General features: G+C 30.5%; 2 protein-coding genes across 2 annotated transcripts; both read right to left on the bottom strand.

Annotated features, from left to right (window-relative positions):
• Positions 1-443: 443 nt before the first annotated feature.
• LOC140431944 (carboxylic ester hydrolase-like) lies at positions 444-8,969 on the bottom strand. Its single transcript, XM_072519811.1, has 8 exons — positions 8,886-8,969; positions 8,102-8,275; positions 5,979-6,104; positions 5,493-5,590; positions 5,436-5,445; positions 4,541-4,664; positions 3,104-3,294; positions 444-458 (listed from the first exon to the last, which is right to left on the bottom strand). Exons 1-8 carry the CDS (start codon positions 8,937-8,939, stop codon positions 444-446), a joined length of 792 nt encoding a protein of 263 aa, XP_072375912.1. The 5' UTR covers positions 8,940-8,969.
• A 6,398-nt stretch (positions 8,970-15,367) lies between these two features.
• Positions 15,368-15,984, bottom strand: LOC140431945 (uncharacterized; the record flags this gene model as incomplete). Its single annotated transcript, XM_072519812.1, has 1 exon — positions 15,368-15,984. A coding segment is annotated over one exon (617 nt), but the record flags the coding sequence as incomplete, so codon positions are not given.
• Between the last annotated feature and the right edge of the window lie 1,992 nt (positions 15,985-17,976).

Raw genomic sequence — 17,976 nt, 5'->3', positions numbered from 1 at the left:
TACCATTCATAATTCACAGATTATAATATAATATATATATATATATATATATATATATATATATATATATATATATATATATCTGCCAAATCCAATTTTTATAATTTTTTTACCTAACTATAATATACACGATATATTGAGGAATTTAAATAAGTTCTATTTTTGATCAGAACTTTGAATCATAAACTTCAAATATCTAGAAAAATCGTGATTGTAAATCGCTATGATGAACAAGTGAATTAATACTTATTTAATAAAATAATACACACATACCTAGTAAAAACATCAAGATTCTTCAGAATTTAGTCCGATAAGAATTAGGAACTAAATTAAAATGACCGTTCAATACAGCATCATGCATGGGTCCGGTAATAAAAGCATCCTCGTTTGATTCATCCTCAAGAACAGGCTTAAAGGTCAAGGCATCCATAAATCCCGATGTTCTACACAGACGTAAACTATTAAGAAATAAATTATTTATATTAGAAATGTATAAATTCATTGTAAGTGTCTTAATACATGTATTACTGTTCATCCAGGTTGTTTGCTTGATTAGCGCGTCTTCTTTTGCTAAAAATTCTTGGTTTGAATTCTATGACTTCACCGTTACTACTACATAATTGTTTACGGAAGCTATTGTGGATCTTTTTTGTGTCCCGTGTTCGCAACCCTGGAGAATGGTATTATTCGGGCAGGGCCGTAAAATTATAGTATATTTAAAAATTTTATAGTAGATGAGAAAAAATAATAGTTTTATCGTTATTAGTTAATAGTTATTAATAATTGTTGGTATTAAACTATTGAATTGAAAGTTCAATTTACAATTTACAATTTACAATACAACTAGTGATTGATTTAGATAGTAAGTATTAGAGCTTATGCCGATGTTCCTGTTATTTCAAACTTTATTCTTTTTTTTTATTTAAAGAGACAAAGTCGCATCCACCCAAAGGTTATTAGCGACATTCCTGTAATAATATTAAATTTAACATTTGTAACAATCAATCATTGTAACAATTAATTACAATTTGTGAACAATTGAATATTTGTAACAATTAATTTGTTACAGATGCATTAAGTTAAATTTTGTGTAACATAATATTTATACATTAACCTAATAAATTGTCTGGAACTAAAACTGTTGTTGAGAAGTGCTTTCAGGTTATTTGCCAAATTGTAAAACTGTCTTTGATTTACATATTTAGGAGAGTCTATCAAGAAGTGCTTTATTCTGTCTACTGTCTTGCATGTTTCGCATTTTGGAGGTTCACTATTTAAGAAGAGATAGGCGTGAGTATACCTACAGTGTCCAAGTCGTAGACGTGTAATAATAGTTTGGGATCTTCTACTTCTGGCTGTGGACTTCCATGAAAAAATTTCACTTTTGATGGTTTTGAGTTTCGAACTAGAGTCATTCAAACTTTATTCTTGTTGTTATAGCTGGCTTACAGCAAAGGACCGCTTATTACCTATTAAAATGTACGGACAGCTATTAAAATGTGAGCCGATTTTATTTTTGATTTTCTCTTAACGATGTATTTCATTTGCACCTCGTACAATAAAATTAGTAGATGAATTAAAGATTATTGTAGAGGCATGATAGTCAAAAGTAAAAATGAGTGTAATTATAGTGTATCCACTATAATAATTATAGTATGTTTGCTAACCTTTGTCCTAAGGTGTTTAGTAAATTTTAATAATTTATTAGTTTAACAAACTAGATTTAGAGTTTATTATTAGTTTAACAAAATTTAGATTAACAAACTTTGTTAATCCAGTCCGGCCACTTATGTTTGCATATATAGAAAGTATTCTTTACAAGTCTGACCATAAGATCTAAGTTTCCGTTAGATGTAGTTAATTTACGTCAGCCCTAATAGTTCCGTCAAAATTTAGACCACCCGCCCATCAAACGGTATTTTGTTATTTGAATATCTTCTTATAAATAGGTCAACTCTGGTTATCCTTTCCATTTTCCATTAGAACTTCAGTTGTGAAGATCCGTTTTCGTCCGTTGCTGAAGGACCTGCAATTTGTGTCATTGCCTCTGTTGATTAAGTTACCCAATTTAATTTGGTATCTCAGTTGAAATGTATTTATTTTTTAATATGTCCTCTTTATTTTAATTACTTTCACTTTTCACAGTTGTACTTTATTCTTCGCCTCTCCGTCGATCCAAATATTATTGTAACTGTATTTGGCTGGTGTACGAGGCAAAGCTTCCAAAATTAAGACTCGTTATTCTCGCTAATTAAGTCTTCTTCTTTTTCTTTGTGTGCTTCTTCCTTTAGGGAAATTGGCGATATTCACGGACCATTTTACATTTTCAGCAGCAGTTCTGAAGAGTTCTGGTGTTGGTTTTTCACTCCACTGCTTTAAATTTTTTAACCAGGACGTGAGTCATCTCCCCAATTTTTGTTTTTTCTTCCACTTTCCATTGTATAACCAATTGCATCAACTGATATTTTTCATTTCTTAGTATGTAGCCAAAGTAGCTCATTTTCCTTTCCTTTAGAGTATTGAGACTTTTTCTTCTTTTTTATCTTTTTTAGTGATTTCGTGTTTCGATGACACCACTTCTCAAAGCTGGCTTGTTTTTTTTACTTGCGATCGAAATTCTCCCGGCTTCAACTTTATATAAAAGAGCAGAGATCTCTCAACACTCAAGATCTAATTTCTATTCCCAGTTTTCCATTGCATAAATACTGCTTTCATCTTATTGAAAGTGCGTCCAGCATTCATCATAAGAACTTTGACTATACAGTGAATTTTATCTGTTTTACTTTTTTATTTTAATGATATTTGCATTATTTCTCTTTGATTTGTGTATACCCCATTTTTGTTTTTTTGGGATTCGGGATTTGGGAAGAGTTGTTCTTTTCCTTAATTTCATTTTTTTTGTTATTTAGTATCTCTTCTTTCTAATGTTTTTTCAAAGAACGACTTCGTCCATAATCTAGCCAGATTGAGAAACGATGTCTTCAAGCCTATTCTGTACAAATGTTCTAAGATCAATTCTTCACTATTTAGATCACTAGGTATGGTACAATCGTCATATAGTGAAACTGATAGCAATAGTAAATCAGAATGAATATGTACTTACCCTATTGTGAAGCTCTACTAAATCTGAATAATTTGCTTGCTGCAACAATTCTAATAAATCACTTGATTCTGTTGATGTAAATGAACTATTTAGTGCTTTGCCAAATTCGAATGCTAGTTCTCTGTCGTTTGTTGGATAAAAGACACCGGATATTGATGATCCACTTTGTTGAATAACACTTCTAAATAGGCCTGAAATTGGAAAAAGCAAAATAATCATCATCTAGTTATAATAACAAAGTCATCAATATAAAAAAAGTAAAAAAATGTTACAACCACACTATTGGAACGATCGGTCATTATGATGATCATTGGTATCAAAGTGTCCCAAGTTGAGCATTGTTATCCCTAAGTTTATTTCTCTTTTGGGTCCTATTTTTCGTAGGAATAATATGTCAGGTAATGCCATTCAGGCAAATTAATTATGACTGTTCTTAGTTTCTTAGTATTATTTTTCCCATATATCTGGATTAGCTAGTATCTCCTAATTTTTTCTTCTTTTCGATTTTTCTGTTGCTTATGTGCTAATAGGAATGGTCAAAACAGTTACGCCCACATCTCCGCGACCCTGAGCAACGCTGCCCAGTTTATTTTGTTTGCCGCAAACACTATCCACCATTTGATGTGCTACACATCAGATGTAATGATATAAGATATCTATATATATATATATATTATAATATATATATATATATATAATATATATATATATATATATATAAATATATATATATTATATATATATATATATATATATATATATTTAATATATATATATATATATAATATATATATTATATATATATAAATAAACGGATTGATTACGGCTATATCCGCTTCTCCGCCCCCAATTTCTATATTTTTTCTGTCATATGCAGTTGCTTCTTCTAAGTCTCTTGACGCCATTGCTTCATCAATTCAATGATATAAGATATACACAGTAAATTCAAGACAATAATATCAAATCTATACGGGAATTACAATAGGAATTGCACATAATAAGAAACAGTTTTTGGCAGCTATAATTTACTTTTTGGTCTGCAGATCCATACGTTACGCCTGCTATGTATTTTCCACACTTTTGCATTGTACTGAGATATGGACCTTACGATAAATTACTTAAATAATATTTTTAAAATGTGGTGATAGAATCGAATTTTTAAAATATGGACGAATAGAAATAAACAATGATAAGATACTTTAATGGGTGAACAAAGAGCGTGAGATAATGACAAAAATAAAAAGAAGCACTTTAGTATTTGGTATATATATACTTCTGAGAAATATCATGGATTGCAAAAGTAACTGCAGCTTTATGTAAACCTCTTAGAAGACCAATTAATAAAGATATATTATCTATAATGATATCGAATCTTTTGAAAATAAATAATAACCGAAGAAGAAGAACACATCCTCATTTAATAACTGTATTACATACCTTTGCTTAATCTACTAAGCAAATGGAATCCAACGGAAATACTTCCAGCACTTTCTCCAGAAACTGTTATTTTTTTGGGATCACCTCCAAATTTATGGATATTGTCGTGTGTCCCATTTAAGAGCTAGATGTTGGTCCTTAAGTCCTAAGTTTCCTGGTATATTTCATCAAGTGTTGTTAAAAATCCTGAAAAATAAGTGTAAATATATTTCTATACTACAGAAACATCGATGAGTTAAGCAATATTAATTAATTTTTTGAGTGAATTGCCAGCAGATAGTCAACGGAATTTAAAAATAAAGTCTTAATATATAATTAATAAAAATGTATACAGTGTATACAGTCTTAGTATTATATTAATTTACATACTCCAGTAAAAAAACAATCAAAGGAATGAATGAAGTCCATAAACAAACGTTATAAACATGAAACATCGGACCACTGCGCTATTAGAAAAAGAGTTAGTTTAGAAAAAACTAAATGGTACAAAATAAGGAATAAATATATAAAGTAATCTAAAAATAAAATTTAATAAAGAAATTAGAATAAGAGCAGTTAATTTGATGTAGAAATATTAGAATAACAAAACGTAAATGGATTAAGATAAAAATGATTATAGAAAATTAGGCCAATGGACAGAAAAGAGGAAAAAAATTGAGCAAATAAATATGATATATACAACGAAAACATAGGTAGATAATAGACGAGATTTGAGACGTTATACTTAAGCGTAATAGATTAATCAAAAACTAGACAATTCAACACAACGAAAAACTTATTACAAAAATATCTATCCTATATTTTTTATTCGTGCAATATTTGGAAACTCTTTTTTTGAGCTATGATATATTTAGCTTTTAATAACTACGTGGAATTAAAAAATATTAATGCTTACCAAATGCTCCCTAATCGATAATTTATTGTTTACTACGATTATATCATAATCAATCACAGTTTTGGGTTGTATTGAACTATTGAACCACTACCAGTAACGAATGCCCCACCAGGAATCCAAAAGAAAACTGGCAATGAATTGTTAGAACTGGGTTTCTACAAAAAAATTTAATTATTATCTACTAATATGAATATTTTTGAAACAAAACGAAAATTATGATTATAAAAATCTGATTAGAGGACTCCAAAATTTTAGTTAAAAATTTGCGCTTTTTACGCTTCTCCTATATGTTCCTCGGAAGTCTGTTCATATATATATATATATATATATATATATATATATATATATAAATATATATCATATATATAAAGAATAAAATATTATTAAAGATAACCAATTAATGAAGTCGAAAGTCTGAGATTTAATGAGATGTGACTTCAAGTTGGTGCTGTCCAGAATCAAAATATGTTCTTATCTTATCCAGTGATATTAAACATGGATAGGCTTTAAGTTTAATGAATAATGTGATATAAATAAACTTACTACTGGTGTGTATACGTTTAAAACCAAACAGTCTTCAGTTGAATTTGGGTCGGGTTTTTGTGTACAGATTTTTTTATTTTCTGTCGCATTTAACACTTCATCCCATGGACGATGAGGTTGGGGGGGCTAAAAAATCAATAAACGTTTTATCTCACAAATCCTAATATTCTATCTCGTAATAAATTGTCAAGAAATTTACACAAGCAATAATATTTTATAGCGCATGCTCTTGTAATTTAAAATTGCAAATAATTGGTCAGATTTAACAACAACTGACTTAGTATCGATTCAAGAACTGCTGATGACACGAATAACTAAGTCAATTTTTATGACCACTCTCCTGACATACATGTTTTAAAAATTTACTTACAAGAGTTTGAATATTTCCAGTATTTATTCCTTCTTATCAAAAGTACATTAATAATTTTAAATATAGGCCGCATTTCTATAAAATAATTTTTAAAAAATTTGTCCAGGAATTTGCGAGTGAAATTATGTTTTGATAATAAGGACATACCTATTTCACTCAATAGCTATATAATTTTTAAATTAAAGTTTACAAACGAGTGCCACAAAACACACTGTCATTTTTTTGCAGTGGTCGCGGTGTATCCATCAAATCAATTGTGATAGTGCGGTTAGTTTATGTTATTATATTGTTTAGTTTATTTTTAAGATACTTCGAAAAAAAAAGGAAAAAAGTTTTAAAAATGAAGTGTGAAAACAGGAAAGAAAAATTAATAAATAAATCAATTCAATTCTGCGTTATAGTGTTTATCAATTATAAATGAAAAACTCTTTACCTCGTTTAAGCACAGTATACTGCTAAAGAATTTTTTAGTAATATACTGTGGTTTAAACATTCAGTACAAAAAATAAGAGAGTGTTATAAGCACAAATATGATTTATACTTTACACAATCTCTAGGTCTTCCTTATGAACATAAGGTTCTATTTTTTTTTTTCTTTCTCTGCTTATTGATGTTATTACGTATATCTCTTGGGATAATGACGATTACGTATTGTGATAACGTAATAGTTTGTGACTTCTTCAGGAGAAAACTGTAAATTTATTAGAATAACTTTTAATTGTAAACAAAGTGAATATTTTAATACTTACAACTAAAAGCGTAAAACTTGTGGTTAGCATAACTCCTAAATAAATTAAAATCAAACAAATATCATTTAGATATGTTAACAAAATTTAAATTTTACTCTTTTAGTTGTAACTATTGAAATTTTTACTTTGTTTATATCTAATAGTTATTCTAATAAATTTACAGTTTTCTCCTGACGAAGTCACAAATTCGTGACCAAATATTGAGACATAAAACACAAATAGTGTTATATTCCCCACAGACCGATTGCTGATACTATAAAACAATATTTCTGTATGTATATTTTAATTGATTTTTTTTTTAATTTCATCATGGTTACAAGAGTAGACGTTTTTCACATATATACTTGGCTATATATTCTAACACTTTTAAAATATGATAAAAGCAACCTTGATGGAATATAATCTGTTTACAATATTAACTACACCGTTCGTGTTCGTACTGTTATAAAATGTCAAAATATTCATCTTATTTGGTTCATCAAAAGAGTGAACTACATTTTACTACAGAGCAGAAACTATAATATTTCAAAAGTCACTTGTACAATATTTGAAGAAAGGGTTTAACAAGCCGTACTTTCCCGGTAATAACCTAGGAATACATTTAGTCCAAATAAATCGAATACATTATGGTGAAAAGCCTAAAAGTTCATTTTAACTAATCAAATCAATTATCCTAATAGAAATAATAAATTGAAGTACCAAGTGACTACAATATCGAAATAGATTATGTCAATCAACCGATGAATATTTACAGGATATTCATTGGTTCTATCGAGCGAAAAATCAACTATACCTGGTATTACTGGTTAAAGAACTAACAACATATTTTACATCAAGCATGGTGCCGGAATTCATAATTTAGGATATTGTTCAAGAAAGACGTAATTTTGCCTAAACTTAATTTTTATTCCATTTAGTTGTGGTTTTCGTTTAAAAATTCGTTTTTTTTTGTTTACTTACTCACTGCACTTGCTAATCACTATTAAGTAACAATAAATATTTACCCTAAATCTGAGTTTTCCTACAGGAGGTTCTGCATAGGGAATTTCTTGAAAAGCGTAGAAATCGTTTCCTTCGGAACTTTGAAGTATATGTCCACGGATTTTGCCCAAATTGTCCAACTCAACTATTAAGTCATCTTCGTTTGATTGCGTTTGAATTAGAGGTGTTGAAAGTACCTAAAATAAAAAGTAATAATACGATTAAGAGTAAGAATATGATATTAAGAGTAGCTAATGATGTATCCAGTGCTATTTTCAATAAGTTCTAACATTATACAAATTTCAGAAATTTAATATTGCGTTTTGAGAATTAATATTAATTTCGAATTAGAAACTTCATAAGTCGAATGTCTCGAGTTCGTTCGATAAAATATTGGATATGGATAAAAATATGAAAAATTTTGCATAATCACATTCGCGAGTTACCCTAGTATAAGGTTTAAGAAGTCGGCCAAGGGCAAATTGGTCTCAATTTTATTTAAATTGGGACATTTGATTGTTTTCGATTTATAAACATAACTATTTATAACTGAAAACAAAAAGAAAATAACGATTTTCAAGGCAAATTCGAGTTCAAACCATCGAGCATTTCGTCTTATCTATATTAAAACATAGGTTTATTTTATAATTTACATAGTGAGATAATACGGTTGGAGTAATATGCCGATATGCATTCGGTAGATATGTTTATTTTTTTTTTATTTTTGGAAATAAAATTGATATTGTCAAAAAATGTTTGATTTTGAATTGTTTCATTTTGTTAAATCTAAAATAAAACAAAACTTACCCCTTTAGTTGCAACATAGAGCAACGAGCAAAAAATGACCAATCTTAAATGCATGGTTCTTTAATTTGACAAATTCGTATTGTGTGAGTTTACTTTATATACAATTTTAATTGCTAGGTCATATCCCTTATCCAAACTCTTCAATAAAATAATTAATAAAACACTTGACAGATTTTATCAGTAAATATGTACTTAAAAAAAGTCTTTTTTGAAAAGTGGGCGGTAGGTGTGAAATTATTTTTTTTTTAATTTCTTATAAGTTATTTTTACAGACAATTAACAATTTGATCAATGCAGACGCTATAAATAACAAAGGACGTCGTTTTATCTGTTTAGATTTATTAAATTAATATATATAATTGTCTACGGATGCATTATATTTTATCTTTTACTTGATCTAGGTATTTGTATTATATATAAATGGGGATTTTGGGGATTCTCCCAAAATTTGGTAAAACCAAAAATAATAAGATGAATTTGATATGAAAAGCTGTTGTAGACAATTGAAATTATAGGTAGTCTAAACATATTTGCTTCTTAAATCAGCTTTTTCTTACACGATGATTATAAAATCTCTTTTCTTATGGGGTATAATAATTGAAATCATATTTAATGAATTAAGTGATGCTAGTTGTGTAAAATATTCATTATTCACTAAACTATGTCTGTTATTTCTATGACATAGATGCTGTGTATATTAAGAATCACCATCATCATTATAATTGACTCTATAATCCATTGTGAATCTGTGTTTGCTCCCAGCGAAGCCACCACTTCCATCGATTCCTAGCATCTTCGTTCGATCTTCTGACCCTAAGGGTCGGTACTTCCTGCTGCTACCTAATCGCACGTATATGTTCAAACACCGAAAAATATTCTCAATATTTTTGTATCGCTGAGATTGATAATATTACAATTTTTATTCTGTTTATAATAACACAAATTGATTTTGTTTGATTTTGATTTCACACGGATATTTCCCGTCAAATAAATATAAATATTTTCATGTAGGTTGGTGATGCGGGGAAGAGAATGATTTGGATTGATGAAGACACTGTTCGATGAACCGCTGCCAAAGCAGCCGGTTTCATTTTTTAGTCAGGATTTTCTTAAAAGTCGTTATTGTTATTCCTTATTTGTTATTTGTCATCGGAAATTTAGTAATGTGTAGTATAGTAGCAGTTAGAGGAGAAGCAGATTGGGTTCGGAACAGCAAAGATCTCGGCATACAGTTTTTAAAACAAACCGGCAATTTTTTTGTTTCAAATCATGAGTTAAGAGGTAAATTTATTCTCAAAATGCTATTTGGCAGTCTTTGTTTTGTAAGTTAGTTAATCACCGTCTTGTTGGATAGTTGGATGCTGTAGTCCATGAAAAGGTTTTTGAAAAACAGCGTTTCCAAGATTTTAAGAATTCCACATGGTTTTAAGTGAGAATTAAGCAGCCGAGTGTTAAAAAATACATTTTCTTACCATCCAGGATAATCTGAAGCCCAATTCAATGTTTGACCTCAACAAGATTTGTCCATTTGGAGTCTCCATAGGTCATTCCAGATTATTTTCAGTTTATGTGGGATAGTGTGTTTGATTTATATCCAATTCCAAGGTAATAAACTTTCTTAATAACTTAAAAGGAAATACACAGCCAATGAAGCAAATTAGCCAGACTTGTTTTTGTTTGTTGTTAAAGTCGACTGAATTTTATTTATTATTGATTAATGATTCATAATCTAAAATCAAAATCTAATTTCAAAATTTTCTTGTTATCCGAATGTTAATACTACATATACCTAATATTTTTATGGACACATAAATTTTGTTTTGATATATTTTTATTTTGTTTTTTTATTCTTTTATTATCTACCCGTTTTTTCTTTGGTTTTTTTTTGTTGTTTCTGTCTTCTTTTTTTTGTTTTTTTGTTTGTTTTGTAGTGTTTTTAGTTTTTTTGTTTGTTTTTTTTTATTTTTTTTTTGTTCTATTTACATTTACTTAATTCTTTTATGTCTTTTTTTATTAATTTGTGGCATACATTTATTTTGTTTTTTGGTTTTTTTTAAACACGTTAACAGATTATGCCTATACACGATTTACAACTTGTATTTGCATATTTTAACATGTTTGTAAATGCAATGAAGACTTTCCATATTATTTAAAAATATTAAAGGATTAAGGTTTATTGGATAACAACACTTTACACAACTAGAGTTTATTAATTCTTTAAAAAGTTTGTTTATATTATTAATTTGTAAATCACATTGTAATATAATATGTGTTAGATCGCCTATTTTGCCACAAGTACAATTGGAAGTATTTGTTAAGGCGATTCCGTGCATGTAAGATGGCGAAAGAGTTTAATTTGCTCTCAGCCGATTAATGGTCTTTATAAAATGTCGATTAGATTCTGTGTAAAACCATCCTGAGGTTATCCTAGGTTTACAGTGATAGAAGTTTAAGTTTACATTCTCTGTAATGTAAAGGCCGATTATTTTTAAGTTTTTGTCTACTAACAGTGTCAATATCTGTCGCTGGAATTAAATTTTTTATTACTTTTCCTCCGAGCATATATGCTGATTTAGCCAAATTGTCAATTGCCTTTGATTCCCGAATGGCCCTTGATCCATGTAATTGTTACATTTAATCCTAATTGTATAGTTTCATACAGAATGTTAAGAATTTTCAGTTCAATGTGGTTTATGTGTTTGACGGTTTGAATGTTGTTAAATCTGTCGATCACGCTTTTACTGTCAGTAAATATAACATAGTTGCTAGTCGGATTCAGTACTACATACTGAAGAGCAAACATTACTGTCATCATTTCTGCTGTATATTTGGCTTTTATAGAGAATATCGTTATATTTTACCGTACTTAGATAGCTTTCTACCAAAGGTATAGATTTTTTAATTCTTTAGTATCTATGGGTGAGGTCTAAAACTGATAGCTCATGAAGATCTTGAAGGTATTTACAATTTTTGGACATAATTCGGATTATAAATAAGTTGCTAAGGAATTGACGGCGTAAATGCAATGGAGGTTCCACCGCTTCATTTTCCATTATTTGGACTGGAGTGGATTTTAAATAACCTAGGCATAATCTCAGGCATTTATTTTTTGAACTTCAAGTTTGTTTAAATGCGTATTGGCCGCTGATTCAGATAAATGACAGTTATAGTCGAAAATCAGCCTGATCATGTTCCGGTAAAACATCAAAGCAATATTTGGGTCTGCTCCCCAATTTGTTTTACAGAAAGCTCTTAAAATGTTCATTGAGTTTCCTGATTTTTTAACAATTTGATGAATGTGATCTTTCCATAACATTTTCCTGTCGAGATAGGTAGCAAGGTACTTAATACAGTTTTTTATAGGGAAATTAAATTTTCCCGCATTAAGATTAAGTAAAACTATATCGAAACTAAATACACAACTAAAGAGAATCTAACAATTAGTGAACAATGGGAAGTGTGTAAAAATTACATTAAAGACGCAGCAAATAACATTCTAGGGCCGCAAAGACCACCACCACGCAATGAGTGGTTCGATGCTGAGTGCGAGGACATTACAAGAAGAAAGAACAATGCATATAAACTGATGCAGCAAAGAAGAACCCGAGAAAAAGAACAAAAATATAAAGATCTCAGAAGAGAAGAGAAGTACGTCCATCGAAAAAAAATGCGAACTTATGAAAATAGAATATTGGAAGAACTTGAGGCATTAAAAAAGGAAAATCAAACAAGAAAATTCTATAAAAATCTAACTAAAGCAAGAAAAAAATTTAAACCAAGGATCGGACTATGTAAGGATAAGGAGGGGCATATACTCAATACAAAAGAAGAAGTATTGAAAAGGTGGGTGGAACACTATAAAGAACTACTTACTATCGAAGTAGAAGATCCAAAGCAAACACCCCCAGGAGCAAACAACAATACACCATTGGAGCCTCCATCAATTCAGGAAGTACGGGATGCAATAAAACACCTAAAAATCCTCTGACTAATCATATATATATATATATATATATATATATATATATATATATATATATATATATATACAATCATACTGAGAGCCTGGAATGAGGAACAAATCCCAGAAGAGTGGTGTATTGGAATCGTTTGCCCGCTACACAAAAAGGGCGATGAATTAGAATGCAGAAACTATAGGGGAATAACCCTCCTTAATACAGCATACAAAATATTTTCGAGTATTTTATATGGTCGCCCGAGTGCATATTCAGAGGAGCTTCTTGGCGAATATCAAAGTGGTTTTAGGCCTGGTCGATCAACAACAGACCAGATCTTTGTGCTAAGACAAATACTGGAAAAAACCAATGAATTCAATATCGACACATACCATCTTTTCGTAGACTTCAAATCGGCCTATGATAGTGTCCTAAGAAATAAATTGTATGAAGCCATGGATGAATTCCACATCCCCGATCAACTGATAAGATTGGTTAAGGCTACAATGCGTAAAGTTGTTTGCAAAGTCGAAATACAGGGCGAACAATCACAGGCATTTGAAACGCATGTTGGGCTGCGACAGTGAGATGCGCTGGCGTGTCTCCTTTTAAACATAGCTCTGGAAAAGGCGGTCAGGGATGCCCAAATAGACAACAGAGAAAACATGTTTAATAAATCATCCCAAATTTTGGCATATGCAGATGATGTCGACCTAGTTTCCCGCACAACACGCAAGCTAGAAGAAATGTATACCACCTTGTCAAACGCCTCAAAACATATGGGCCTGCAAGTAAATGAAGATAAAACTAAGATAATGGCATCAACACCCAACAATAGAGCCAGAAACATCGGCCACCAATTCACGGTTGATAATTCTGCCTTTGAAGTGGTGGACAAATTCACATACTTAGGCTCACTGATCACCAAGGAGAACGTCATGACGAAAGAAATCAAGCGAAGAATAATCCTAGCAAATAAATGCTATTTTGGACTGAGTAGACATATGAGAAGCAGAAACTTAAGCCAAAAAACAAAAATAACCATATACAAAACCCTTATACATTCAGTGTTGATATATGGGTCGGAGACATGGACCATTTCCAAGGCAGATGAAAATCTCCTGCTTATATTTGAACGAAGGATCCTGAGAAGACTATTCGGTGGCATCTGTGAAAACGGTGTTTGAAAACGAGGTACAACTACGAGATATATTACAGATATAAACATATATTTGGTGGTAAAGATGTAGTATCCTTTATAAAAATAGGAAGACTAAGATGGGCAGTACATCTGGCAAGATCACAGCAGAACAACCCTCCAAGAAGAATCCTTATGTCGCAACCTGTGGGAAGTAGAAGTAGGGGTAGGCCAAAACTCAGATGGAAGGATGGTGTAGATGAGGATGGTAGACAAATAGGCGCAGAAAACTGGCAACAGTTGGGAATGGATAGAACTGACTGGTGTAATAGACTTGGGAAGGTCGAGGCTCTTTTATAGGGCTGTAACACCAATGATGATGAAGATTGCTTTGTAGAACTCTATATTTTTGTGAAAATTAACATACCTCAAGTTCGGGTAAGAAATTAATAATCCTATTTCTTCATAGCACTGATTTACGATTTCTAACGTGGCTTTCAAAATATCCTCATAGATACTTAACAATTTTCCTGCTGTATATAAAACAACATCATCAGCATATTGAAGAATTTTTGTATGGTTAATTTTTACTAACTGCAAAATCTATATTGTGCAGGATATATAAAATCAAGCATAAAATACTCCCTGTGGCAATCCAATAATAGTCAGTCGGGGGTATGAAAATTCCTCATTATTAATTTTTAAAAAAGTTAGTCTGTTAGAATATAAAGATTTTATAAATAATGTCTACATTGACATTATCAAAAGCAGCGGAAATATCATGAAACGTAGCTGCAGTAGACTTATTTGATGTAAAATTAAGCTTGAATTGAAGTAACTAGAGCTATAGTTGCATCTTGAGTGAACCTAGACTTGCGAAAATGCTATTGGGAACTTGGAAGTATACCATCGTATTCTAGCCAATGTTCAAATCTATTTTTAATTATTCTTTCGAATGTTTTTAAAATACATGAAGATAAGGAGATAGGTCGGTAAGAACTTGGATCACGTTCTGGTCTGCCAGGTTTTTACATCGGAATTACCAGGTACTCTTTCCAACTATTTGGATCGGTAAATTGTATAACAGCGAATATGACACATTGTTTATACCTGAAGATGTATTATTTCTTTGTTCAAGGGCTCGATGCAATTCCCATAGATGAAAATTTTCGTGAAAGCTGTGGTTTTGTCTGGGTTGGGGTTGGATATGTTCTTGTACAGTGTCGTTATTTGGAACCGATGACGGGGCCATTTTTCTGTGGAATTCCTGCAACCATGTATCTTCTGGATCAATAGGTACTTTGTTGACTTGTTTGCGGTTTTTAAAACAATTAACTTTTCGCCAGACATCTTTTGTTGGTGTTCTTGAGTTTAGGTTTTCGCAAAATTCAATCGAATTCTTCTTTTTTCTTCTGTTTGAAGATTTTCTTTGCAATAGCATCTAGTCGTTTAGAATCCACTAGGTTTTGGAGCGTTGGGTTCTGTTTATAATTAATAAACGCATGTTTTCTATTTTCAGCAGCTAACTGACAATGATTGTTCCACCATGGTTTCGGAATACGACCTTTGTTTGTTTCTTTAATGGAAGAATGTTTTGAAATAGCGACGTTGGCTGCCTGGTTTATATTTGTCAACAATTCTTTGTAGATTAATGGTATTTTCATTGTTTCCAAAGTACTGGTATACATCATCCAATTGGCTCTGCTAAGGTTCCATATTCTATGTTTTGTATTGGATGTGGCTTCTGCTACAGAGAAACTTTGTGATGAAAAAATAATTTGCACATGATTAGATGTATGAGGTTCTTGTAGAGTATTCCAACGAAAATAAGAGGCAATATCTCGGGAACAAATGGGAGTGGGAGACCCGTCGTTTAAATATTCTAAATTACAATATTCTATAGCATCTAGAAGATCTTTACCTAATCTATCATCAACTTCGCAGTCCCATGCCAAATTGTGTGAGTTAAAATTGCCTCCGACTATAAATGTTTTTGGTATATTTTCTAAAAAATTGGTATATTGTTGAATTAAAACTTTGTTCCTGGGTTCATTATATAGAGAAATTATATGTAAAGGTTTCTTGAAATCTGAAATTTTTATTGAAATACACTTATATTTTATGTAAATGAATACGTATTTTAAAAGTTTATTTCTTCATAAATTATGTTGGATTTTAAAAAGATGGCATAATCGCCATATCCATCAGGGCGGTCAGCTCAAGCGCAATTAAATTCTTTAAAATTATAATATTTTCCCCGTTTGAACCAGGTTTCAGATAATAGAGCTATAGTTTCAGTGAACTGCTGAACGACAGTTTCATTGTAATATGTTAATTTTATTTAAGTCTGCGAATTTGATGCTAGATTTTGGTTAAAATGGTTACTACTTATCTGAATTACATCAGCTTTTGAAATATTAAAATTATTATTTTGTTCAATGGAATTAACAATTATTAGAACCGAATCTAATATAATATTTATTACAGAAGGATTTAACTCTTCTGACCGTGAATCTGCAATATTGTAGTTTTTTTGATAGAATTGACTTTTAACTATTCCCTCAGGATGTTTTGGATGGGAAACTATAGATAATATTTCTTTTCTAGCTATATCAGTTAGGTCTGAATTATTTGGTTTCTACCTTTTATTCGGCCTGCTGGTATTTGCGTGAGGATTAAATATAAATTTAGCAAAGTTCCCTGGGTGGAAGTATAAGGTTGTGAATTTTGTGGAAAATTTGTATCATTGTTTGCAGTATTGGTCCTAAGAATACTACGTTATGAATTCTAATGTACTTTTTTATTTGCATCATAAAAATTAATGTTTGTTAAACCCATTGTCTTTTTTATTAAATTTTGTTGTCTGAATTCTGTGCACGTGCCTAAATTTGTAGTCAAGTGATTCCCCTTACAACTGAACATACTTGTGTGAAGTCAACTTTTGTACAATCCTTTGAATTATGAGTTTCTTGGCATCTATTACATCTTTTCTGACTCCTACACTGACTTCTTAAGTGGTCATATCTAATACAGTTAAAGCATAACAGAACTTTCCGTTTATATATTTCAACTTCTTTAATAACCTTATTGATGACTATATATTTAGGTAAAAGTTGCGATTTAAAGGTTACAATACAAGACTTAGTAGGGACATATTCGACAACTTTTTCTACTTTACGCGTAATTTTTTTAACTTTTGCAATTTCAAATACGCAATGACTATCATATTGTTTAATTCTATTTTTTATATACTCTTCCGATAAATCTGTATGCCTAATCACTCCTTGTCTGTGTAAAAGAAATTTTGGAATATACAGATCTAAATTATTTAAACTAAATATTTCTAGAGTTTTGGTTTGATGAGGTTATTAGCAGTTTTATAATTTTTGCATTTGTCTTTAATTTTATTTCGGCCGATGGCTTCTATACTTGAAATCATATTGTCTGCTTTAGGAAAGTTAAACAAAATAATTTCACCAATCTTTAACGAATTTAGTTTACCTTTAAACTCAGTAGAGCTATTCTTGATATAGACATGATACGGGCCTATATCATATTGAATAAAAATGCTTGCCTTACCCGTTTTGTTATTTTTGTTGTGTTTCATTGTAAAAATTTAGATTGTATTCGGATTATTCATCAAATTGATTGGAATTTGAGTACTTACAGAAAGATCCATTTCGGCATCACTTTGATTGTCGAATATATTTCCAGACATAGCTGGTTTTGTGGGTGTTTTGTGGTCAGGGGGTTTCCCTCCGCTATTGACACTGAATTGGTAGGTGGTTCAATAAACGATATTTCTGTTAGAACGCCACAACACAATTTGAGGCACAATATTAATTATAATAAATTCAAATAATGGGCGGTATTTGAAATGTAGACTAATAATGGCAATAAACGTTTTTATTTTTATTTTTATTTATTTTATTTATTTTTATTTATTATTACGGGAGTCTCGGTTATTGCTGTACCGAAGGCACTCTGAGATAGCGCG

The sequence above is a fragment of the Diabrotica undecimpunctata genome, unplaced genomic scaffold (genome assembly GCF_040954645.1).
Source record: "Diabrotica undecimpunctata isolate CICGRU unplaced genomic scaffold, icDiaUnde3 ctg00002321.1, whole genome shotgun sequence".
In the NCBI taxonomy this organism is placed as follows: domain Eukaryota; kingdom Metazoa; phylum Arthropoda; class Insecta; order Coleoptera; family Chrysomelidae; genus Diabrotica; species Diabrotica undecimpunctata.
Note: the sequence above shows the minus strand (reverse complement) of the source record. Positions and strands in the feature narration are given on the sequence as shown.